At 56.2% G+C, this 23,665-nt stretch overlaps 1 protein-coding gene across 1 annotated transcript; it reads left to right on the top strand.

Annotated features, from left to right (window-relative positions):
- Positions 1-754: 754 nt before the first annotated feature.
- On the top strand, positions 755-20,567 carry UBAC1 (UBA domain containing 1). Its single transcript, XM_037007657.2, has 11 exons — positions 755-1,039; positions 1,164-1,323; positions 5,057-5,177; positions 6,103-6,176; positions 9,999-10,106; positions 11,437-11,539; positions 11,895-12,003; positions 12,674-12,905; positions 15,250-15,336; positions 16,121-16,259; positions 19,775-20,567. The coding sequence occupies exons 1-11, from the start codon at positions 888-890 to the stop codon at positions 19,888-19,890; spliced, it is 1,401 nt and encodes a 466-aa protein (XP_036863552.1). The 5' UTR covers positions 755-887; the 3' UTR covers positions 19,891-20,567.
- Positions 20,568-23,665: the final 3,098 nt, after the last annotated feature.

Below are 23,665 nucleotides of genomic sequence, written 5' to 3'. Positions count from 1 at the left end.
GATTCTACAGGCTGGGCTGTACCTGCCTTTTCCTGAGATGCTCTGAGACGACAAGCAGGGCTTCTGGGTCTCCTCCTGACCTTCATTTCTGCTTCCTGAAATCCCCCCTTTTGGACTTCATGGGGCTACAGTCTTTGAACCTGCTGGTACCAGTTTTCTTCATGGGCTCCTCTATGTGAAGGGTGGGTGGAGGGTGGGCACCACCGTAGTTCCAGCTACGGCCACCGCACTAACGGCTGCCCAGTCTTTGCCTCCAGCCCAGGCCTGTCTCCTAGATGTCAGCTCTGTGCATTCAAGCCTCCCAGCCCGATCCACGTGGATGTCCCCCTGCACATCCCAGTCACCATGTGCAGAGCTGGGCTCAATACCCTTCCCACTCTTCCTTCTGTGCTGCTTCCTTCTTCAGGTGGTGGCACCACTGGGCTCCCAGTCACCCAACTCGGGGGCATTCATGTCACTCTTGATTTTGCTTTTATTTACAACTGCCCTCCATTAAAGACATTCTAAATCCAGCTCACCTTATTCCCCCAGTGCCACTGTCCTCCCTGTGTTAGCTCACACTTTGAGAAACTGCTGTAGAGCAGTGCAGACCAAAGAAACACTAGCAGCCACATGCAGTTTTGTCTAGTCCCTTTAAAAGGTACAAACAGGTCAAATCGATTGCAATATATTTTAATCCGATACATCCAAACTATTACTTCAACAGGAAAGCAATATAAACACAATATGGAGGTGTGCTACATCTTTTTTCTCGCTGACTCGGAGGTCCAGTGTGGGCCTGACACCTCGAGCCCGTTTCCAGCCGGCCGGCAGCGCGGCGGTCCCGCAGCTGGCAGAGCGCAGGCAGGTGCGGGCCGAGGAAGCCTGAGAGAACTACGTCTCCCGGCATGCTTCGCGCGGGCCACGCGACACACTTCCGGCGCGGCGGGCGAGGTGTTGACCGGAGAACCACGTCTCCCGGCATGCTCCTGTCGCGCCCCGTTGCGCACTTCCGGCGCGGCGGCCCGGCGGCGGGACCAGGGCGCCCGCTGTGGCCGTGGTGAGTGACGGACGGCTGGCCGACGGGGGCCAGGGCGGGGCGGTGGCGGCGGCGGGCGGCGAGGGAGCGCGCGGGCGGCCTGGCTCCTCCCCGGTGACCTTCACGGCCCGGGCGGCGGGCGCAGGCCGGGCGGCTGCGGCGGCGCGATGTTCGTACAGGAGGAGAAGATCTTCGCGGGCAAGGTGCTGCGACTGCACATCTGTGCGTCCGACGGCTCCGAGTGGCTGGAGGAGGCGACCGAGGACACCTCGGTGGAGAAGCTCAAGGAGCGCTGCCTCAAGCACGTAAGTCCGGGCCGCAGCGCCGGGCCTCCCTCCCACCCGTCGCCGGGCGGCGGCTGCGTCTGCAGCCCCTTTCCTCGGCCACCCCGTTCCCGACCCACAGACCCCTCCTGGGCGCCCCTCCTCGAGACGGGCCCCAGGCTGAGCGCCTCGTACTTCTGCCACAGCCCGGGAGGTAGGAGCAGAGCGGGAAACTGAGGCTCGGAGCGGCCACGTCGCCCCCGGGAGCAGGGCCTCATGGTTTCCCAGCATTTTCGCTTGCTGTTGGGGTGAGGTTCTTGCTTTTTCAGCAGCTCTTCCCAAGAGCTGGGGATTCCTGCGCGAGCAGTAAAGGGTCCCCAGTGTAGAGCTGCCTCCCCTTTCTGGAGCCGTTTCGTGTTGGCTGGTGTGTGGGGCCTGGCTCCGGCCTCTGCGCCGCGTCGCTGTAATCACTTAAAATAGTCCTGCTGTTTTCCTGCGGTCTGTAAATGAAGCGGGGAGGTCGAGGGGAAGGGTCTTCTGGCTGAGAGAGCTGCTCTTTAAAGTCTATTCACGGAAAATCCTTGTATAGCTAATTCCTTAGGTTGCTAATCGTTGGAACTAGTTCAGGATGGCTTTCTATCAAAACTGCTCAACAGCTGTCTAACTGCCTAAGGAAAACTTGTACCTGACATGATGTAGTTTTAGGTTAAAGGAAGTTGCAGCTTTTAGTGCAGATTCCTTGGGATAAATTGCATATCTGTAGGTGTGACAAGGTGTTGTGCTGAAATAAAGTTGAATGTTCTCTTTAGGGATGAACTTGGAGTTCTTGTTATGGTAACTACCCACAGAGATACTTTTGAGTCACTTTTGTGAGCAGGGGTCTGTGGAGTTGTTCTGTACTGTACAAAGCTGGCCAGAGAGCATTCTCTTTGCCAGAGCGAGTCCCCTTCTGCAATGCACAAGGTGTGAATAACAGTGCAGTCTGGGCTCACCCACCTGGGCACGTATGTTTTGATCAAATTCTTTGACTTCTGACCCACTGTTCCGCCGTCTTGAAAGCCACCAGGCCAGCGCTAAGTCAGAAGGCTGGGGGCCCTGTGAGAGCCAGGGACTAATGCCTGTCAATCCCGTAGGAGGTAAGAACCTCCCCTACCCAGGATGGGGCTCCTTGAGGGCTGGATTTATATTCATGTGCCCATCCAGGGCCAGACTCCTAGTGTACCCAGAGCAAGCATGTGGATTAACAGAATAAACAGTGGAAATAGATTGTCAGTCCAGAAGCACATGCATGTGGCATGTCACCTGCTGAGTCAGTGGGTAAATTGGTACAGCCTTTAGTTTACTTCACTAATTTACATAATTATCATAATATTATTTTATGAAGGGGAAAAGGAAATGAAGCTATTTTGACTGATCCACAGATGCTTGCTAATGAATTTCAGGAGCACTTGGGGTTAATTAAGCAGCCAATTCTGATGTGATGCTAATTACTGTGTTTCTGATACTTATTATTCCAGTAGGTATTGAGATGTATCATTTGGGATTTTTTTTCTGGCATCATCCTGCTTCACATTGAGCTTTTATTCCACTCTGCAGCCTCCCCAGGTGTGGAGGATCTGACCAGCAGAGGAGTTTTGCACCCAAAGAGCTGACATAAATTACCGGTCTCGAGAGCTGAGCCATCAGAAAGTCTTCCTAGCCCAGAGCCCATCTCATTCTGTGTAGGCAGTGCGCGTGCCGCCTCTTAGGCGTCACAACATGTGAGTTAGCAAAGAGGATTTCTCAATTGTGTACTTGAACATCACCCTGGAAACCAGTCCCCAAGTGTCCTATTGCTGGAGGCGCTGAGCCTGGGTGTACCACTGGGCGACTGTTCCTCTCTCGCAGTTTTCCTCTGGTGCATGCTGAAGCTGGCATTAGTTTTTCCTTTCTCTGTCCCCTCTACCTCTAAGGGACAATGTGGGTCATCCCTCCCCCTGCCCGGGTACTCCCTGGAGTGGATCACTTTTTTAATGAGGTTTTTTTTTTTAATCATCTTGACTCTTATAGAAAACGATTGTCGTTGCCTTTTCATTTGGGTATATATACATTAGGATCACCGTGTGGTCTCTGGCCTCCCGGGCCTGGGAGTAGAGAAGGGAGCAGAGTAAACCGTCTTGTGCAATAGGAGGTTGATGCTTTTAAGACCGTTAACACCTGTGATACGTGTGGTGTGTTCTGTGTGTGGTAAACTGTTGTGAAATTGCCAGTGAAAAGCACGATACCTGCTAGTGTGGCCATTAACATATCATAGATGTGAAGGTGTATCTTCAAATGACAAATGACATCAAGTTTAAGAGAAATGACATCTCTGCCTTTCTGGGGAGATAGTGCTTCAGAGCCTCCCTGCCCCAGTGATGGGCTTTGCCAGGGCCATTTGCTGTCACGTCCTAGCTTGCTTGAAGTGCTTCTGCTGAGAACAGAGAAACGGAGTGAAGCACTCACGCGTAGTACAGATGACTCAAGCTCGTGTTTGGCTCCTAGCATGCTGTTGGTATCCTGCAGAGTACAGTGTTTTCGGACAGAAGTAAGAATGATCTTGGAAAATTGTGTTTCAGAGACTGTATTCTGAACTTGTCAGAGCAGCTAGCCTGCAAATTTTAGAATTAGAAGCAGCATGCCCAGTATTTCTGGGAGCAGAGCCAGTGTTAATTTCAAGGGAAGTGGGGTGGGGGTTCTGTGCTTTGTCATAAAGGGTATGAAAGTGTGTCTTCCTATTGGCAGGGTTCTCCTTTCACCCCCTCAGCCTTGCCAGTTCTGTGTGAATGGATGATGGCCCCTGAAGCCTTCATGGTCCTTGTATCCTGTTTTCAAAGTTAGAATATTGGACATTCCGGTCAGTCTTAGAATGAGGTTAAGTACATACTTAGATTTCTTCCTTTTTTGCACGCAGTGTGTGCTGGGTCTGTCTTTGAGCCTCCCTGGCAGCAGAGGGAGGTGGTGAGGAAGCGTCCAGTGGGGCCTCTCAAGCCACTTGAGAGGCAGCGCTGCTCAGCCCAAGGAAGGCCACTGGGCTGTGCACATCCGAGGCTCTGGCCTCCCTCCAGCCTGGGTTTTGGTGTCCCCCTGCCCCCCACCACATTCTGGGGAATCTGGGGTCCTGGTCAATGAGATGCAACTGTGCGGCAGTTGGCCCCCTTTTGAGCTCCCAAGAGGGATCCCACCAGGGCATCTGTGGCCTCCGTTGGGGTCTCCGTGGCTGTCACATGGTGTCCAAGGGCTGAGCTGAGGCCGGTGTGCTCTTGGGGTTTTGTGGGTGTTTAGGTGGCCAGGCCCCTGTTTCTTGCTCTCTGTGGACCAGCGTTGTGTCTTTGCTGTCTCTCAGTGCCTTCCATGTGTCTGTAAGAAAGAAGACAAGTGTACAAACCTTCAGATTTTTGGGAAACAATGGGCCTGCTGTTTTCATTTTTAAATGACCCTCCAGATCTTCCCAGACTAAGGAAGCATTCAGGTTGCCCCCAAGTGCCTGCAGGGTATTTTATGTTGAGCTGGGAACCTATTTCAGGAGCATTCGGTGGGCTAGCGGGCAGATCCCTGGCCCAGGGGACCAGATGCTCTTGTGGTCTGTGTGGTTTACACTGGGGACGGGAATTCTTTGGTTTCACCCATGCTTTAGTGTCTCAGCTAGGGAGAAAAATCCGAAAACTCTTGGTGTGGTTTGGGGTGTCAGGCCCTATAGGAAATTAGTGTCATGATGTCTTTTTCTACCTTAAAATGTATGTATTTTTTCCCCCAGTGTGCTCATGGGAGCTTAGAAGACCCCAAAAGTGTGACCCATCACAAATTAATTCATGCTGCTTCAGAGAGGGTGCTGAGCGATACCAAAACAATCTTGGAAGAGAACATCCAAGACAAAGGTGAGGGGGCCTCGCGGGCAGAGTGGCGGGCGCTGCTCGGAGCTGGGGCTGAGGGGCACACGCACCCTTGGTGCTGGAGTCCAAGTTCCGAGTTGGATCTGAGGAAGAAAACTGGGCCAGCAAAAGTGGTTTTATTTTTCCTCCGTTAAAGCAAAGTGTGCGTATGGAATAGTCGCACCAAACAGGAGAGACTGAGGTTGACAGGCAGCATCCACTGAGACACCACCTGTGAACTTTATTTTTAATTCTGTTTCAAAGCCAAACCACTGTCCCCAGGCTGCTGCAGGTATGCTTTGGGGCTGGGAAGCACAGCTGTGTGGGTGCTTGGGTGTCCTGGGAGGACGGTCTTACCACACCCCTGTTTGGTTAATCGCTTACGGTTGTGTGTCTGGAGGCACTTGGTGAGAAAACTTGTTTTTCTGTGTGTTATTTAAAAGGTGATTTTAATTCTGGGATTCACTCAGATAGTACATTTGAAAATACTGTAAGTGTTATTCACAGATCTCCATTGAGTGTGGTGCTCAAGCTCAGAACTGGCTGGCGCTGGCCCACGTGGTCACTGTGGCCTGTCCACACCCAGGCACATGAGTCTGTGGTCCCCGAGCTCAGACTCCCAGAACTGAGAACCTCGAAACGCGGACATGGCGCACTGTCCACCCGGGCTTTGCGCAGCTGTCTGGGCTGTGCCGTGTGTGTCCCCAGAGCTTCTGGTGACCCACAGCGAGGGTCTCACTGGGCTCAGGATGCACACGGGAACAGGGGCCTGCAGCTGTGAGCTTCGAGGGGAGGGTGGGCTCATGTGCACCCTCAGGTTAGGAGGCGCCCAGAGGGTCTCTGCTGGTCTGTCCTTGGGCCACCCAGCACTCTTTATGCCATTTTAGGGATATAAAATGATAACCAGATGATAGACATATTTTTTTTCTAGATGTCTTACTGTTGATAAAAAAGCGTGCTCCAGCTTCTCCTCCCAAGATGGCCGATGTCTCAGAGGAAGAAAAGGTCAGTGTTGGTGTGGAATTGGAGATCTCTAGTCTGGTAGGAAGTGTTCCACGATTAATACTCGGTGGCGCTGGCCCACGTGGTCACTGTGGCCTGGCCACACCCAGGAACGTGAGTCTGTGGTCTCCGAGCTCAGACTCTCAGAACTGAGAACCGCGAAACGCGGACATGGCACACTGCCCACTGGTGATTTGCGCAGCTGCCTGGGCTGTGCCGTGTGTGTCTCTGGGGCCTCTGGTGACCCACAGTGAGGGTCTCACTGGGCTCAAGAAGCTGGTTTTTGAGTACCAATGCGCTCGCACAGTTACAGTACCAGCTCCGAGGGGTCTCTGCCATGCCAAGCCTGCTGCCCACACCTTTACCAGTGCTGCTCAGGTGCCCAGCGCCCAGGGAAACCTGTTGGGCTCTGCCCCTGGGCAGCAGAGAGGCAAGAGCTGCCAGACCGTTGAAGTGGGCCACCAAACTTGTGATGTGTGCTTCCTCCGGCCTGTCCAGCGCTGGCTCCCAGGACGTTCCTAGACAGCTAGGGGCACCTGTCTTGCCTGGTTCTTGCAGGACAGGAGTGGCTGTCCTCTGGCTTTCGTGTTTGCTTACCTGTGCCTTCCACGTAATGCAGGTACCTTGGGAAAAGCAGGCCGGCTCACCGTTTGCTTAGTGGCTGCCCCAAAAGCTCACTCTTCAGAAAGCTCCATTCCCAGGGAAGGTTTGTTCTGAAGAAGGACTTTCTCTGCCTTGCCCGGCTCGCATGCCTGCCCCCAGGTGCAGAGGTGTGCTATTTTAAAGGGGCAGCTACATTGACTTCACAATTTTTTCTTTACTCATGTCAAGGGGATCAAGTTTCTGATTAATGCTTTGAAATGCCAGGGAGCATGTTCACCCCAGAGGAAGCAGGCCGAGCGCTCTGGGCCTGGGCCGTGGGCCGAATAGCAGAGCGAGCTATTTAGAGTCTCCTCTGGGACAAGCGGAGGAGGGGTGCTCTGGGGCTCCAGTGGCCCTCCTTATCTGAGGCCACACTCGGCCTCGCACACATGCCCCATCTCCAGCGGGCAGGTCTGCCTGGCCTGTACCAGGTCCGCTTCCGAGAACTGGGGCGGGCCACACTTACCGGTTCCAGTTCAGTCATTGGAGCATAGATAACCAGTATAGACAGAAGGCCCTTGTGGCTTTGTGTGACAGGCAGGACGCAGGGGCCCCTCTTGGCGGCTCGCGTGTCCTGTGCACGTACTTGCCAATGAAGGGTTGTAAGGTGTTAATGCATGTCTTAGGGTGAAATTTTAAGAGGAAGTAACACCGTATTTAAAAAGCCAGGGAACACTACAGACTGTTTGACGGGGATGAGCCTCCGGCCTGCTGAGTTGCCCGCAGGTGGCCCTGTAGCCCTGTAACTGCCCTCTACCTGCCCCCTTCCTGGTTTCGCAATGGCCCACCCACGTGGTCATTTCTTAGCTTATCAGTGTCAGACTCTGTTAGCTTCTGATGATCAGCCTGTATTAGATTGTCATGTTGGGTGAAGATTAGAGTTCCTGCCAGTATCACCGTGTTCCCTGCTGTGAGCAGATGTACTGAGCTCATCTGTCCTTTTTTAATACAATGTTGCTGGAGTCAGTGATCACCTCGCTTCGTTTGTTTTCTGCAGGTTGTCACTAATTTTCTACTTATTCACTGGAATCAGTAAGCCTGCTGAAAGCGGGGGCCTGTGTGTGAGGCCGTTTGCCAACTGCACCCCTTTGGCCTCTGCTGCCCACCCGGGTTGCCTCCAGGGCTTCCCCCCCTCGCTCCTGCCTCAGGACCTTCTGAACCTTCCGAATCTGTCCGCTTCCTGTCGCCCCCTAGGGCATCACCTCAGACTCAGGGGCTCCAACGGAGCTCTTATCACAGGTCTGTAGGTCAGCCACCTGGACCCTGCCCTAGGGCTCCCAGCACTTGGAGGTGAGGTGTCGGTAGGCCCGGGGTCCCCTCGGAGATGCCTTCGGGTGGCCGGAGAGCCAGCTCCCATCGGGGAGCACTCGGGCCTGTTTGCTTCTGGCTGTCAGCCGGAGGCCACCTCCGCTCCGTGCGCATGGTTCCCTGTGTCTTTGGAGCCAGCAGCAGAATTTTTCATGAGTTGAATCCCTCTCCCCAGAAAGAGCCCCACCCCTTTTAAGGACTCTCCTGAGTAGGTCAGGCCCACCAGGAGTACCTTTTCTGAAAGTCATCCGTGCCGTAGGACGTGACCTAACCCTGGACTGAAGTCCCTCCCACTCACAGGCGCGGGGGTGGTGTGCGCATGACTGCCGGGAGCAGGATCTGGGGGCCACCGTGGAATCCTCCTCACTGCAGAGCCGAGGGTCCTGCTTCTGGCCTGTTGCCTGGTTGGAGGAGCGCGGCTTCCTGTGCCAGCTGGGAAGGGGAGGCACGCTCGGGGCTGTGTGTCCAGTGTTCAGTGGCTGTTGTGCCAGCTGTGCAGTGCCCGCCAAAAGCACTGGTGCCTGTTGGCACGGGGCTGTGGGCTCCTGCCTGCGGGTGCCAGCTGCCGCCTCTTGCCCGCTGCAGCTGGGATCGCTCAGGGTCCCCTCTGTGCTCCTCGGAGCTCCAGAATGTCACACGTCGCTCTGGCGTAGGCCTTTCACCCTCACTGTGCCTGGCATGGTGAGTGTGGAGGTTCATGCGGTTTCATTGTGAAAGTTTTTTGGACCGTGTTCAGAGCGTTCCCTCCCCTGGCTCTTCCTTTCTCCACCTGGGACTCCTGTTAGTTGGGCGTCGGGCCTGCCTCCTGAGGGGCTGCCCTGATGTGGCTTTCCAGCCATCCGTAGCCTCGTCCTCGGGCTGTGCTGCCTACCCGCACCCTGGCCAGACCTTGTCCTGGCCCCCCATGACAGCAGCTGTGGGGCTGCCATCCTGCCGGGGCTGCCCCGGGCTCTCTGGCTCTCTGCACTCTCTCTCTGACATTCTTCTCCGTCTGCCCGCTTGTGTTTGGTCTGTCGTTCGCGCGGGACGTGCTCCTCATGTCCCTGGTGCTCCCATCGCCATTGGCGGCCCTAGAAGCCCCCTGGCCACTCGCCGTGCCCATGGGTCGTTCTCCTGGTGAGGTGGAGACCCAGCCATCATACCCCTCACGCCCTGCAGCTGTGTCCCTCCTGCCCAGCGCCCTCGAAGCCGAGGAGCTCAGGCTCCCTGGCCCCAGGCTCGTATTTGCTTTCTCGGGGTGGCTGCTGGCTGAGCAGGTGGCAGAGGAGCAGCATGCTCGGCTCCTGCAGCTCACCCCTGCCCTGTACACTCCCCTCGGGCTCCTGAGGTAGCCTGGCTGGGCTTCTGCTCTGTGCCCTCTTGGTCCCACATCTGCCAGTTGGCCAGCCCTCCCTTCTGTCTTCTGAGAATTTGCTGCCACCTCTCCCAGTTTTGCTTCCTGGCCCATTCGCTTTCCCTGTGAGTTTCTACCACCTTTATTCCTTTACGGTCGCATTGGGGGCTTCCAGAGGAGCAGGTGAGTGTGGGTGCAGTGGCTTGCCTGTAGATGTGTGCGGTTCCTCTGAAGCCAGCGCCCCAGCCCAGCCGGAGCTCCCATGTGCTGGCCGCCCCGTGGCCCCAAGGCAGTGTCTGTCTCCTCCCCTGCATGGCACTGCCACACTCCAGCTGTGACAGGCAGGGCCTGCATTGTGAACATCACAGCTTCTGTCCCCAAGGGCACAGAACCTCCAGATCCTTTTAACTTGTCTAAGGAACGCAGCTCTGGCTCCTAGAGGAAACCACTTCTTTGCCTGATGGGGCTGTTTGCTCAGCGTACGTGACCTCGCCTTTTATTGCTCTTGTGCTCATTTCTGACCTAATTATTCTTCTGTGCAGAATAAACAAGACCAGAAAGCGCCTGATAGAGACGCCATATTCCGCGCAACTGCTAACCTGCCCTCCTACGACATGGACCGGGCTGTGGTCCAGACCAACACGAGAGACGTGAGTGCCCATCATGCCACATGGAGGCTGCAGGAAGGGGAGCTGGGAGTGCCGTGTGCTGTCGGCAGCTTTTCTGTAAATCTAAGATTATTGCAAACTAAAAAGTTTAAATGACATTTGAAGGCAGAGATGAAAGGGTGGATACCATGGGGAAAATGGTAGAGTTTTGCCCTGAATTTGGCAGAAACATGTAGATAGAAATCTGGACTCACAGTTACTTGGATTGGAAAGTTTTGCTTTAAAGAGCGGGGTGCTCCCAGTGTTGTGTGCGCTCCCCAGAATTTGGGGTGTGCCATGCCTCTAGGGCTGGGAGCACGTGGCTGCCTACACCCACTGGATTGAGGCCCAGCTATGGGGGCACCACCACAGGCCTTGGTTCACGTTGGCAACGGACCTCCTGGGGTCTCTTCCAGAGAGTTCCGTATTGGCCAGGCTGTCAACTCGGTTATGGGTCTCCCTGGCCTGTGTGTGCCCTGAGTGGCATCTCATGATGTCTGAGGCTTGTGGGGAGTGGGGCAGCTGAAGCCCAGCCCCATCCGTGCTGCCGGGGCCAGTCGCAGGGCCTCTGATCGCATCCCCGTAGTACCTCCTTTCTTGCCATGGGCAAATCGGCCGCAGCAGGTGCTCCCTGTGCCTGCCCCTCCTCCAGCCAGAAACTAGGGGTCCCTGAACTCAGTCTGTGGCCTCAGTGGAGCCAGAGGGCCCTTCAGCTCACTTAGAGGGTGGATGCTTTCCTCGAGGGTGACAGGCCGAGCGGGGCTCCCGATATCGTCCTGTCTGTGTCTCGGACGTGGTGTGCGTGGCCCGTGTGTGCCTGCAAGGCCCTCTCCTCCTCCCCTGTCAGAACAGCCTCTGAGACTGTCTCTTCTCACCCTCTCCCTTGGTCGGTCGTGATGTTCTAGAATGAGTGCAGCGAGCTTCTGACTCACAAATACGGAGTTGTGAAGGGCGGGGTACAGTTGACTCCCGAACAACACAGGTTTGAACTGCGTGGATCCCACTCATACGTGGGTATCTTTCAATATACACTGGAAAATTATTTGGAGATTTGTGACAGTATGAAAATATGTTTTCTTTTTATAGCTTCTTTTTAAGAATACAATATATAAAAACTCAGCATACAAATCTGTGTTGATCGGCTATTTATGTTATTGTTAAGGCCATTAGTAGTTAAGTTTTTGGGGAGTCAGAAGTTATCTGTGGATTTTCAGCTTCTTAGGGGGTTGGTGTCCCTAACCCCCATGTCATTCAAGGGTCAGCTCTGGTTAAAAATTCCAGCAGATCTCTTGGGCATTTGGAGAAATGAGATCATTTCTTTCTTTCCCTGCAGTTCCAGACAGAGCTCCGGAAAATCTTGGTGTCTCTCATCGAGGTAGCACAAAAGCTGTTAGCGCTGAACCCTGATGCGGTCGAATTATTCAAGAAGGCAAATGGTATGAGCAAGCCCCAGGTCAGTCGGTGACCATCCAGACCCCCTGTTTTCCTGGCCTCACAGGGCACCAGCCCCACCCACAGGCCCTGTCCACTGCCACCCGCGGCCTCAGCACTGGGCCTGGGAAGCGCAGGAAGCTGCATATCGCTGCTTTCAGTTGCTGAGGGCTTTGTGAGCTGCTGTATCGTCACCTGTGCTCACACGGGTGACCGTGGATGGCTGTAGTGCAGGTTCTTGACGCTTATGGGAAGTGCTGCGACAGCTTGGTGCCTGGGCTCTGGGGCATGTGGGAGGCACCCCTTGTGCAGGCCAGGCCTGCTGTGGCCCCTCACAGGCCACTCTGTTCATGCCTGTAGCCATGCTGGATGAAGACGAGGATGAGCACATGGATGAAGTGGCCCTGCGGCAACTCACAGAGATGGGCTTTCCCGAGAGCAGAGCTGCGAAGGCCCTCCGGCTGAACCAGTACGTGGGGCCCGGGGCTGCCCTGTGGGGACACCCTTCCATCCCATACTCTTTGACTGAATCATTTCTAGTGATTTTTAAAGAGGTACCCAGAATGTGTGTCCTGGAAATAACTTGATTTGGTTTCTCAAAGTATATCAAGACAGTTTGAAATCAACTCACTCTTATTAGGTTGTGGCATATAGTGGTTGTCCTGTAAATGCCCACTGCTCCCTGGCAGGGCCCTGCCTCCCCGCGTATGTGTGGTGGTATCTGTAGTGCCCTTCTGTGGGGTGGCGCTTTCAGGTGCTGCCCTGTGTCTCCATCCAGGTCTCAAGTGACTAACCTGTAGGCCAAGGGATAGGCAGTGGGCAGTTCTTTTGGCTTTGGACCTAAACTCGTATGGGTGCCTCACGTGTTAGCATCCCTTGGCTTAGTAAGCAGGTTTCTGGGTTCTGACCAGGGTCTTGGGGGAGTGTGAGTCCAGGGCCAGAGCCAGAGCTTCAGATGCACCTGGATTAAGAGTCTCATGCTGGAGAAATCGTTACAATTCGGGGGGCTCCTTGGAGGTATAAGAGGAGCAGAGGGCTTCTCTGACCTGTCAGGTGCCTTCCTGGGCCTCTCTGGCCAGCCGGCACCTTCCTGGGCCTCTGACCGGCTGGGTGCAGACGAGCCCCTTGCTCCCTTCCAGCATGTCAGTGCCACAGGCCATGGAGTGGCTGATCGAGCGCGCGGATGACCCAGCCACAGACACGCCTCTTCCAGGCCAAGCCTCGCCGGGGGTTGCAGGGGCCGAGGCTGCCCCCGAGGCCGCCCCCGAGGCTGCGGCCGGGACTGACGAGGGAGACGAGGAGGTCAGAGACGAGCTCACGGAAATCTTCAAGAAAATCCGGAGGAAAAGGGAATTTCGGGCTGATGCTCGGGTACGTGTTGCTGGACTCGGATTCAGCCAGGTAGCGTTGCCGTGTCCCCCGGAGGCTGCACTGTGTGAGGCCCTGTGAACTGCCAGACACCCAGGTGGCTGAGGGGTGTCAAGATGGCCGGGGTGGATAGAACTCCTGTTCAGGGCTCCATCATCTTCCCTTGGATCCCGGGGCCTGCGGCACGGCCAGGAGGTTGAAGCGGGATTGCCTTGTGCACCTGGGCGGCCGGCCAGGCCGTCTCCCTGACCAGCCTGTGGGGGTCATGAACCTGAGGTCCAGGATGTCCCTGCTGCACTTGGCCAGCCGTTAGTGGGCATGTGGCATCCCTCTGCCGTCCCTCCTCATGGACGCTCTGGGCGCCGCCGGCCTCCCTCCCCGCTGTGCTAGGGCCGCACTCTGGGTGGCTTCCCGTGGCCCCCACCTGCTGCCTTTCCTTCCCGTTGTAGGTCAGCGAGCTTGGGGTGCGGCTCTGATCCCATGTGCTCTGCTGCTTCTGCTTGTGGCGCCGTGCAGCCAGGCTGTGGGGCTGGTGTTCCCACGGGACTCCCGTGCAGCCAGGCTGTGGGGCTGGTGTTCCCACGGGACTCCCGTGCAGCCAGGCTGTGGGGCTGGTGTTCCCACGGGACTCCCGTGCAGCCAGGCTGTGGGGCTGGTGTTCCCACGGGACTCCCGTGCAGCCAGGCTGTGGGGCTAGTGTTCCCACGGGACTCCCGTGCAGCCAGGTTGTGGGGCTGGTGTTCCCACGGGACTCCCGTGCAGCCAGGTTGTGGGGCTGGTGTTCCCACGGGACTCCCGTGCAGCCAGGTTGTGGGATGCCCGCTCAGATGATTCCGTCCTTGATTCAGTGGGGGTGAACAGGCCCTCCAGCCGGGGCCGGTTTTCATGTCAGTCGTATGGGCAGGGCTCCTGGGCCATGCAGAGCGCATGGACCCACAGCTTTAGGGTCTGATGCCCTGGCCCCTCAAGCCTGGACAACCTTTTATAGCAAATGAGATAAAGGAAAACATCTGGGGAACATTTTCTGCCACGAAGAGGTAAGGGGAAGAGATGGCAGTAGATGCACATCTTGGGAAAATGAACGTGCTAAGATTGTTAGGAATGACACCAATATAAAAAGGGTTGGGCTGAGCAGTAGGACCCTGGCAACGCTGTGCGGGACCACTGTAAAGGGAAGCCAAGACCAGCCATCGAGCACCACGGACCCACCCAGAGTGGGGGCCCTCCCCAGGGCTCTAGGACTAGATCCAGGCTTGGCCTCCTAGGGAGGCTGAGAGAACAAGGCCCACATTTGTGGCCCAGGTTGGGATCTGGCTCCGCACACACGACATGGACCTGGAACAAGGCCTTTCCTTGAATGCCAAGAGTACGGGGGCACCATTTCCCGAGGCCAGGACAAGTGAGGGGAGAGGATAGTTTTTATTGACATCTGGACGAGGGTCATCCTGTCCTTGAATTTAGCAGGAGGGTCAAAGTGATTTTTAGTGACCTGGAGGTCAGACCCTGCATGGAGGGTCCTTTCCCCATTCACGGTGCGGCCCAGAGCTGAGAAGTGGTTCGGGAAAGCAAACGCGAGAGATCCTAGGCCAAGTGCTGACCTGCAAGCTCGCTGGACAGGTCGGCTCTAGTTAAGCACCTTCCCTGATCGCCTCCCCAGCTGGCTTCTTCCTCAGTCGGGCTTTCTTTGAAGCACCTAACAGCCCACACGGACTGTGGAGGGAAGACACCCCACAAAGGTGCGGTGTTGCGCTGTGTTGGCCAGCGAGCCCTTCAGAGGCCGTAGGGTGTGGGCCAGGAAGGAAGTAGAGGCTGTCCCTCGTTCTGCGTCTGTCCAGAGCGTGTGTATCTCCGTTGTCCACGGCATTGGTGGGGTCATTGCTCCCTTCAGGGGTCAGCATGAGTTTATGTTCATACCTTAAACTGTGTTAAATATAAGAAGTTTGAAATTAACTTTAGTTTCATTTATGTAAAGATAAAATGTGAGGGAAATCCCCCTTTCCCCAAATCACTGCGATATCTGTCTCCACGTAGATTAGATTTGCTTACCGATCTTCCCCTGATTCCGCTCGTTCCGGACAGCAGGGTCCCCTGGAGGAAGCTCGCGTGTGGCAGTGAAGATGGTTTTCTCCAGGATCACGGAGACAGAGCAGGCCCTGCACCTCCCTGGCTTTAGTCCCCATGTTCAGAAAACCAAGGAGTGTTTCAGGAAGGCTGTAAGGAAACAGGGTTTTGAAATAGAGAATCCTGTGGCATTGCGTTAGAACACTGTCTGCCAGGATGGCTGCTCCGGAGGTTCCTCCCGTTCCTGGGAGCACGGCCTTAAGTGGTCTGTGGGGCTCTCCCTTAGGCCGTCATTTCCCTGATGGAGATGGGATTCGAGGAGAAGGAGGTGATGGATGCCCTCAGAGTGAACAACAACCAGCAGAGCGCCGCCGTGAGTACCGGGCCGCTCCCGCGAGCGCCCGTCTGTTCCGCTCACCCCGGCGGTGGGCTCAGCACTGCATGTCTGTGAGCAGGGCTCACTATGTGCAGCCGGGATTTTGCTTTTGAAGTAAAGCAATAGGATAGACATTCAATTTAAAACCTTGTGAATGCTGAGAAAATTCTGGGTTTTTGCCACTCTGAAAAAGTACATACTCTGTGGGCAAGTGTGTGCTGTGTATTTGTTTTGTTAAACTAATTCTGAGACCAATGCCCATTCTGTGAACACATGCCAGCTGCTGAGAGGGAGCTGCCGTGGGAGGGGCTTGGTGCTGGGCCCACGGAGTCGTCCCCCTGGGGACGGCCAGTAGCTCCCACGAGTGACATGCACCAGGCTGTGAACCATAGGCCGTCCCAGGCTCACCGGTCAGCCACGACGGGAACTCGTCATGCCCAGGGTTACTTCCTAGGAACAAAACCTGGTGTTCTGTGCATTTCTTAATTCTTCTGCCAACACTGAGTGGGTTATGCTGGCACCCCTGTCAGCAGCTGGAGGAGCCACAGCTGTCAAATGGAACTGCAGGGCCCGAATCTGCTGGGGAAGCTGGGTTGGCGCCTCCCTGTCTCGCTGGGCTGTCCTGGCGAGCGTAGCGTCTGGGTCTGGGCCAAGTTTGTGTTTCTGTTAAGGACGCTTGCAGAGAGTGCCTGGGGGCTGACCTGGACGTGTGGCCTGAGTGCTGGATGTGGATGGTGGGTCCAGACGGAGCTAATGCCCCGTGTTGCTCTCGCATCTGCAGTGTGAGTGGCTGCTGGGAGACCGGAAGCCCTCTCCTGAGGAGCTGGACAAGGGCATCGACCCCAATAGCCCTCTCTTTCAAGCCATCCTGGATAACCCAGTCGTGCAGCTGGGCCTGACCAACCCTAAAACGTTACTAGGTACGTGTGCCTTCCTTATGCGTCCTCGGGGTGGGGCCCCCCACAGCACGCAGATGTCACTGACCAGCACCCTGCATGCACTTCAGTGTCCCCAGTGGGGCTCCTGCCGGAGTCACCCCAGGGCCCGGGAGGCAGGCTGTGTTCGTGTGTGACAGCCTCCTATGCAGGTGACTGTGTGTGAGCCGTGAAAACCAGTTATCTGGGTTCAGGCGAGTGTGGACAGCCCCCCGGCAGGGTAGGGCCATGCAAGACATGGTGGTTGCCTTTTGTTCTGCCCGCAAGGGACCGTGCATTGCTTGGACTTGAAGGATAAAATACATACCAAGCGTATATAGTTTTTGTAATTTAAAGGACAATAGTAAAAACTAGTAACCCTGTACTTACCATTCAGCTTTAAAAAATCTTAAGCCTAGCCCCCTCCTGGCCTCTGGGGCCTCTGGGCGCCCCCCAGCCTGCTGCACGCGTCCCGCCTCCCTGCAGAGTGCGTGCTGCCCCCTTGCTTCCTCTGGGAGCGTGGCGGTGACAGCCTGCTCCAGGCAGGCCTCTGAGCACCATGAAGGACCTCCCTGGGTGAGCGTGCCAGCTTGCTCTGCCCCACGGTCTGCTGTGCTTGCGTTGTTCCCTGGCACACAGGTGGCCCTGAACGTCCTCAGTGCCCTTTCCCTGGAGCACATAGGGGAGGGCTTCTCTAGACGGTGCGTAGCTGGGCTCGCAGGGCCCGGGCGTGCGGGCCGAGCCTGTTTCCAGAGGGGGCGCTCCAGTCTTGCAGCGGGGCTCAAGGCCCCTGTTGCTCCCCAGGGGCAGCAGCTTGGACATCGGTTGAGGGCATTTGCCCACCAGGAGGCACAGGGATCTCTGCACTTTGCCATCTCCATGATACTACGGCCAGGCTCTTTCCAGAAGCTTTGTCCGCTCAGAGCCTGGGCTCTGTGAGGCCTTCCGCTTGTCTTTTGGCCTCCTGCTCTGCTGGGTTGTTTCGGCCGCTCTCATCCACTCAGCCTGCTCCTTGCGCGTGCCGGACGCTGATCCTCTGCAGGGTGGCCAGTTGTATCCCGCAAATGTTGTCAGCTTCGTTACTCGCCTGGGTGGACAGATCCCTGGATTACCATAGTCGGTGTGTCTGCGTTTCACTTGTGACATGTCTTCCAAAGGAAACCCTCCAATCCCAGGTCAGGAAGACATCCACCTTTATTTTTTTCCAGAAGTTCTAAAGTTTCATCTCTCTTGTTTGAGACTGTATTCTACCTGGAAATGTGTGTGTGGCACGAGGTAGCGTGTTCTTTGTACCCAAAATCTCAAAGAGTTGAGTAATGTGTGTGGTTGTGAGTTTACGTCGCTGTGCTGTGTGTGCAGCAGACCTGCACACGTGGGACGCACAGCCCATCTCCTGCCCCATGTAGACTGTAGGGGCTTGGCGGGTGCTGCCTTGGTCTCTCCAGGCCTCTCCTGATAGGCGTTCTGTTAATACTTTACCATTGAGGTTGCAATTTGCTGTAGACTTCAAAAATTTTTGAGCATCTATTTGGTCAGATTTAAGAAGTTCCTTTTTTTCTCCAGTTTAGATGCTGAGAGTTTTTATTCATGAGTGGGTGGTCAGTCATTGCTTTTTCCCTGTGTGCTGAGATTATCTCGTGGTTTTACATCTGCTAATGTAGAGCTTTTCTTGCATTTCTGAACAAACCACAGAGTGACTACACCAGCGTGCACTGCAGGCCCTGAGGCAGTGGAGCTCGGTGGGGCCCGGCCCGCAGGCCTGAGGGGCTGAGGCACCCGGGAATGGCCTGGCCCTGCTGACGGTGGCAGCCCTGCTGGGCACTTCTGCAGTCACGTCTCTGAGGCTTCTGGGGAACGTTTCTGATAGGATGTTTTTAACAGCCTTTATCGTCTTAGGTGAAGTGAACTGTCCGTCGTAGAGAACTTGGGAACGTGAAGAACAGAGAGGCAGGGAGAGGCTGCTGCCCCGATGCTTCTGTGGGCCCGTGGCAGTGCCACTCCTGTCACACTGCTTCCGTGTCTCAGTGGGTGCCTTCTCATCCTCACTGTTTTAAAAACAAGAGTGTTTAGTGGGTGCATTTATTTTAGTCTGTAAGTAGGCCTCAAATCATTTAACAAATACCATTCCCTTGTTTCTGTTCATTTAAATCGTTTTATCATTTTGTTGCTTTTGGACTGTGGCTGCAGTAAACCTTTTTTTGTACCTACTGGGGTGCAGCTCACATTTTCTGAGGAGAAATAGCTGGAGGTCAGAGACTATGGAACACTTCAAGTTCTTGATAGTATCTGGCAGCTCACTGTCCCGTGTACTGGGTGACAGAGCTCTGTGCTCCCGCCCACCCCATGGATAGAGGCCCGAAGCCCTCGTGGGCACAGCAGAGGACTGCCCTGTGGCTGCTGGCTTGCCCTGCCCACAGCCGAGTGTGATACTGATTGTTGAGCCTTCCTAATGACTCCCTCCAGTGAAGGACACCTGCCCTTTGTCACGTTTATCTGCCCTTTGTCTTGTGTGGTTTTCATACTTGATTCCTTTTCTTGGCTTTTCGGGCAGGCAGCCTTTTCCTCCTCTGGCATCTGTTGTGCCCTAGGCTGGGAGGGATTGGGCTGTGGGCTGCTAGCACTGTGGGCACAGCCCTTTCCTGCCTCATGGAATCTCTGCTGCTGCCAGGCTCAGGATTCCCCATCCTCTGTGCCAGATTGTCTTTCTCCTGATGTTTTTAACTGTTTCAGAGGATCTTAGTCAGGGGGACCCCAGGGAGTGGTTTTAAGGGTGGAGGGCTGTCAGGTCATGGACACCATGAAGTCAGACCTGTGTGAGCCGGTGGACCCCCGCCCCCACGCAACCTGCCTAGCAGGAGCAGGCATGAGCCGGGGCCACTTCAGCCAGAGTGGCTTCGTGGTTGCCGGCGTGATGAGGTCTGGCGTAAGACGTGCATCCCAGACGAGGGTGTCTGCCCCTTCTCAGTAGCCAGTGTGTGTTTGGATTATAGAGCTTTTTGCTAGAAGGCATCTCTGTTTGGGGGGAAATATTTTGTAAACCTGTTTGGAAAATCAAAGTTTTCATTTTAAAGAACTGCAGTTACATTGTGAATGTGCTAGTTCTTTTGAAGCCATTTCCTTAAGTTGACATTTTGATTTTTTAAGTTAGATTTGTAGCAGTGTCTGTAGGTCTTTCTTGGATCTGACAGTTTTCTTGGGCGGGACTGGAAGCAGGGTTCCTGAGTCACAGGCTGCGACTGTTAAGATTCCTGATGGCTGCTGCTGGACTGCGTTCCAGGATCGGGTGCCGGTGACCACACAGATGTGTCACCCCCCCTGCGGGACCTGGAGACACATCTTATTTCAGGCCTACTGTTGATACGCGGATCATTGTGGGGTGGTCTTAAAAGGGATTTCTGCATGGGCTGCATCTCAGCCTGCCCCTGCATCAGGGCGCCGTGGGGAGGGAGGCTGCCCTGCGGGGCTGTCTTCTGTCTTCAGAGGGAGCAGTCACTCAGCCGTGGGCTCTGCTTTCCCCGCAGCGTTTGAAGACATGCTGGAGAACCCCCTGAACAGCACCCAGTGGATGAACGACCCTGAGACGGGGCCAGTCGTGCTGCAGATCTCCCGGATCTTCCAGACTCTGAACCGCACATAGGCAGCACTGCTGCTCGCTGTGCCCGCCCGGGGCGGCTTCCAGCCAGATCGCTTCTGCTTCCCCACCAAGCCAGGAAGAGCTGGAAGACCCCTGGTTCTGCTGGGCTGGGCAGGAAGGGAGTGGCCAGGGCTGGGCTGTTCTCATGCTTTGATCTAACTGCTGAACAGCTGCGACAGCAGCGTGCAAGGCCAGGGTGCTCAGCCCCTGACAGTGTTTACAAATAAGTGATCGCTGCTCCAGGAAGGGCCGCCCCCCTCCAGAGGGTCCCCTGGGCTCTTGAAATGCTACTTGAATTGACTATAGGCGCTGCTTTAGGGTCCGCTTGTTATACAGTAGGAAGCATGTTTCACCCACAGTGTTAACGTCACATGTACTAAACTGACTTCCATAGAGGAACTTAGAGATGACGTCTTTAATAAGTAAACTCCCTTTTTCCTATTCTTTGTCTTGGAGTTCTAGTGCCAGAGGAGAAGCCGCATGCATCCTGGCAAGCGTCTGCATCCTTGGCAGAACCAGTGTGCTCGCCGCGTTCCCTTGGTGGGACTGGACGGGCCTTGAGCGGGCCTGCACCCCTGCCCTCTGACGGTGGGACCCGAGCCCCAGCAGGGACTCGCCCCAGGCTGCCCTTGGCCACCTTCCTTTTAAGCATCCTCTGTGCCTTAAAATGAGAAAATGGCTTATGGGGCTTTGTTTCTGTTTTTAACTCTGCTCATGACTGCTTAAAGCGGGTCTCTTTTTAAACTCTGCCGAAGCAGCGTGCCAGCCCCAGCCCGCCCTTGGTCGGCCCAGTGGCTGGGCCCTTCTGGGGTTCAGACACGGTTTGGCTCTCCATTGTTGACTGGTGTGTGTGGCTGTGTGACTGCTCTGCACCGAGCGCTAGGGTCCCGTCTCCTGCACTTGGAGAGTGGCCAGCCACTGCAGCAGGTGTGTGGCCACGAGACTCCTGGGTCACAGTCTGAGGGCAGGAGGGGCTGGGCTCACTCTCGGCAGGCGGACGGGCACCATCCTTTCTGCTGTATCGTGATTCTAGGACTGGTGGGCCGTGCTCGTGTTCAGGAGACACTTGGTGGGATGGGCAGGCCAGGGGGTGCCTGGGGGCCGTGGACTGGGGAGCCTGGTGTAGGGGCTGCTGGCCGCCAGCCTCCCCCTCTGCCTGGGTCTGGCACCTGGTGCCCACAGCTGAGGCCCCTTCCTCATTCCCTTCTGGCCAGCTGTTCTCCCAGGTGGCCTGCTCCACCAGGTCGTCCTGTGCGGACTTGTCTGGCCTCATGCCCCCGTGCTGTGAGGCCTCAGGCTTGCTCCCAGTCCAGAGCCCCCAAAACAGAGCTCTCCATGCGCCCCAAGAATGGTGATGGTGACTGTAGGCCAACACCACCCTTCTCCCTCTGTCCTGCAGTGTGTGCAGTGGCTCCGCCTGGCGACACCGAGGGCACTCTGGGATGCTTCCTGGGGCAGCCATGCTCCAGAGTTCCTGCCCCCCCCTCGAAGCCCGGTCCCCTCTGAGCCATGGTGGGGCCTCTCGGTCCCCAGACGGTGAGGCGCCCTTCTGCAGGTGTCCTCACACAAGCATGGAAAAGGGACTGCCGTCCCATGAACGTCCTCTAGGGGGCCCTGGCTGGCTGGTGGAAGGTCTGCCGCCTCCCTGGTCTGAAGCCCGGTAAACTGGGATTGTCTTTCCTTCACCTGGACCAGGAATGCGGGAGCCCCAGGCCTGGACCTGCCCCGTCACCACCATGCTCCCATCTGCTGTCTTTCCAAGTGGCAGTGAGTGGTTAGGGCGTTGGGGCCTAGTGGCCCGCAGATTGTTCCCCAGAGCAGCTCTCCCTGTCCACGCTTCTCTCAGGGATCTGAGGGACTATTTTAAGTTAAATGTGGGCTCTAGAGAAGTGGGGTGTCTCTTGCAGGCAACAGTGCAGTTCCCCTGGATACGCCCGAGAATTTTTCCTTGAGTGTTCGCCTCCAAAATCCAGAAGGTGGAAAGGGCTGGAAAGGGGTTGCAGAGAAGCCCGGCAGCGGGTTTTCACAGTCAAGGCCACTGCGCCACAGCCTCCATCCTGAGCTCCTGGGCCTGGGTCCTGAGCCTGGGAGGGGGCTGTGCCGTGGGTCCAGAAGCGTGTGCGGTGGACACTGGTGCTGCTCCTGGGGAGGGGCGGGAAGAGTCCCCCTGCCCGCTTCTGGGCGGAGGGGCAGCGAGGACCAGCCCCAGGCGCAGGCGCATGTGCCGCCTGGCAGCAGGACAGTTGCCTGCTGGAGCCTTTGCATCCCTGCGTCCTGCTCTGGGCCGGGGAGCTGACCCTAGGAGTGAAAACGCCTGTCCCTGGGGGAGGGGCGCAGGAGCTCCCTGGCTGTCCCAATGGCCTGTGGCCCTTGGCAGCCCAGGTTACTGCAGTCTTGTGTTTATTTGCTTTCCCTTGGGGGACACTGAATTTTAACAGTTAATTAAATTTGAATTGGATTAGCATTTGAATTGGATTAGCATTATCTCCCTGGGGGAATGGTAATGAAGGGAAGGTCAGGAGGCTGAGCTCTAGCCTGGCTGAGGGGTGTCTAGGCCTCCTGGCTGTGTTCTGGTGTTTGGTGGGTGGCAGAGCTGGCATAGGAAGGGTCTGACCCCCCACTGCATGTGTTAGGAGCGGCATTTTTCACTGGAAGCATCCACAGGTTTCTCCCAGCGGCTGGTGAACTGTGGGATTGTGTCCATGGTCACAGTGAGGACAGGAACCAGCCGCTGTGGGCCCCCGATGCCGCGTTGGAGTAGAGCTGCTCTGGGCAGGGGGTCATGGCTGCATGACCTGCACCCAGTTCACTCATAGCCTCTGACTCCTCCCCCTGAGGCTGCCCTGCTTCCAACACCGGGGACCAGTGGGAAGGTTCCTGTCCCTGAACTTCTGCCCAACTTGGCTACAAATTGGGGATCTTACAGCCACCCTTGGATTTGATGATTTGCTTGAACAGAACTCACAGCCCTAGAAAACACTGACAGTCACCGGTTTACTTAGTGGACACAGAGGAGCAGCCACGTGAGGAGGCGCGTAGGGCGAGGGTCCCAAGTGCAGGAGCCATCCCCGGGGTGTGGGGCAGCACCCCAGCATGCTCACCATTTGGGAAGCTCCCTGAGCCCATCTCCCAGGGGTGTGGTGGGGCTGCATCACCCAGGCAGGACTGACGGTCCTCCTCCCTGCCTCCCTGCAGTGGGGGAAGGGCCAGCGACCCTGTGTCTGCCCCACAACCCTGTCGTGAGGCTCCCTCGGCCACCGTGGCCACCTCACTTGTGTGAAGTGCTCTTAGCATCCAGAGATGACAGTGGGTCAGGAGCTGTGTGCCAGGAACCAGGAACAAAGGTCAAACATTTGTGTTGGATACCTGTCATGTCATCTGTCACGTGTGTCTGGAGGAATAAGTGCTGAGTTGGTCACCCTAGGGGCCAGTGCCCACAGCCCAGGCGAGGGCTACCCTGGTCTGGAGCAGCCAGGTGGAAGGAGCAGTGTCCCTGGAGTAAAGACAGCCCCTTGGCCCTTGGGTGAGGCTGACGTGTCTGTGGAGCTGATGCTCCCACAGGATCCCTATGTGCTTGGGGAAAGAAGGGGTGCACGGCATGCACGTCGCTCCAGGGCTGCTGTGCTGGGACAGGCTCCCCACTGGAGTCACACAAGGTGTTGCCAGAAGTCCTGAGGGTCAGGAGTCCACAACAAACCGACCCTTGGGGCTAAAGTCAGTCAGGATGTCTGAAGGACTGGTTCCTTCTGGAGGCTCTGGGGAAAATCCCGGCCTTTCC

Source organism: Manis javanica, chromosome 2, assembly GCF_040802235.1.
Source record: "Manis javanica isolate MJ-LG chromosome 2, MJ_LKY, whole genome shotgun sequence".
Lineage (NCBI taxonomy): Eukaryota > Metazoa > Chordata > Mammalia > Pholidota > Manidae > Manis > Manis javanica.
This window is presented reverse-complemented; position numbering and strand designations above follow the sequence as displayed.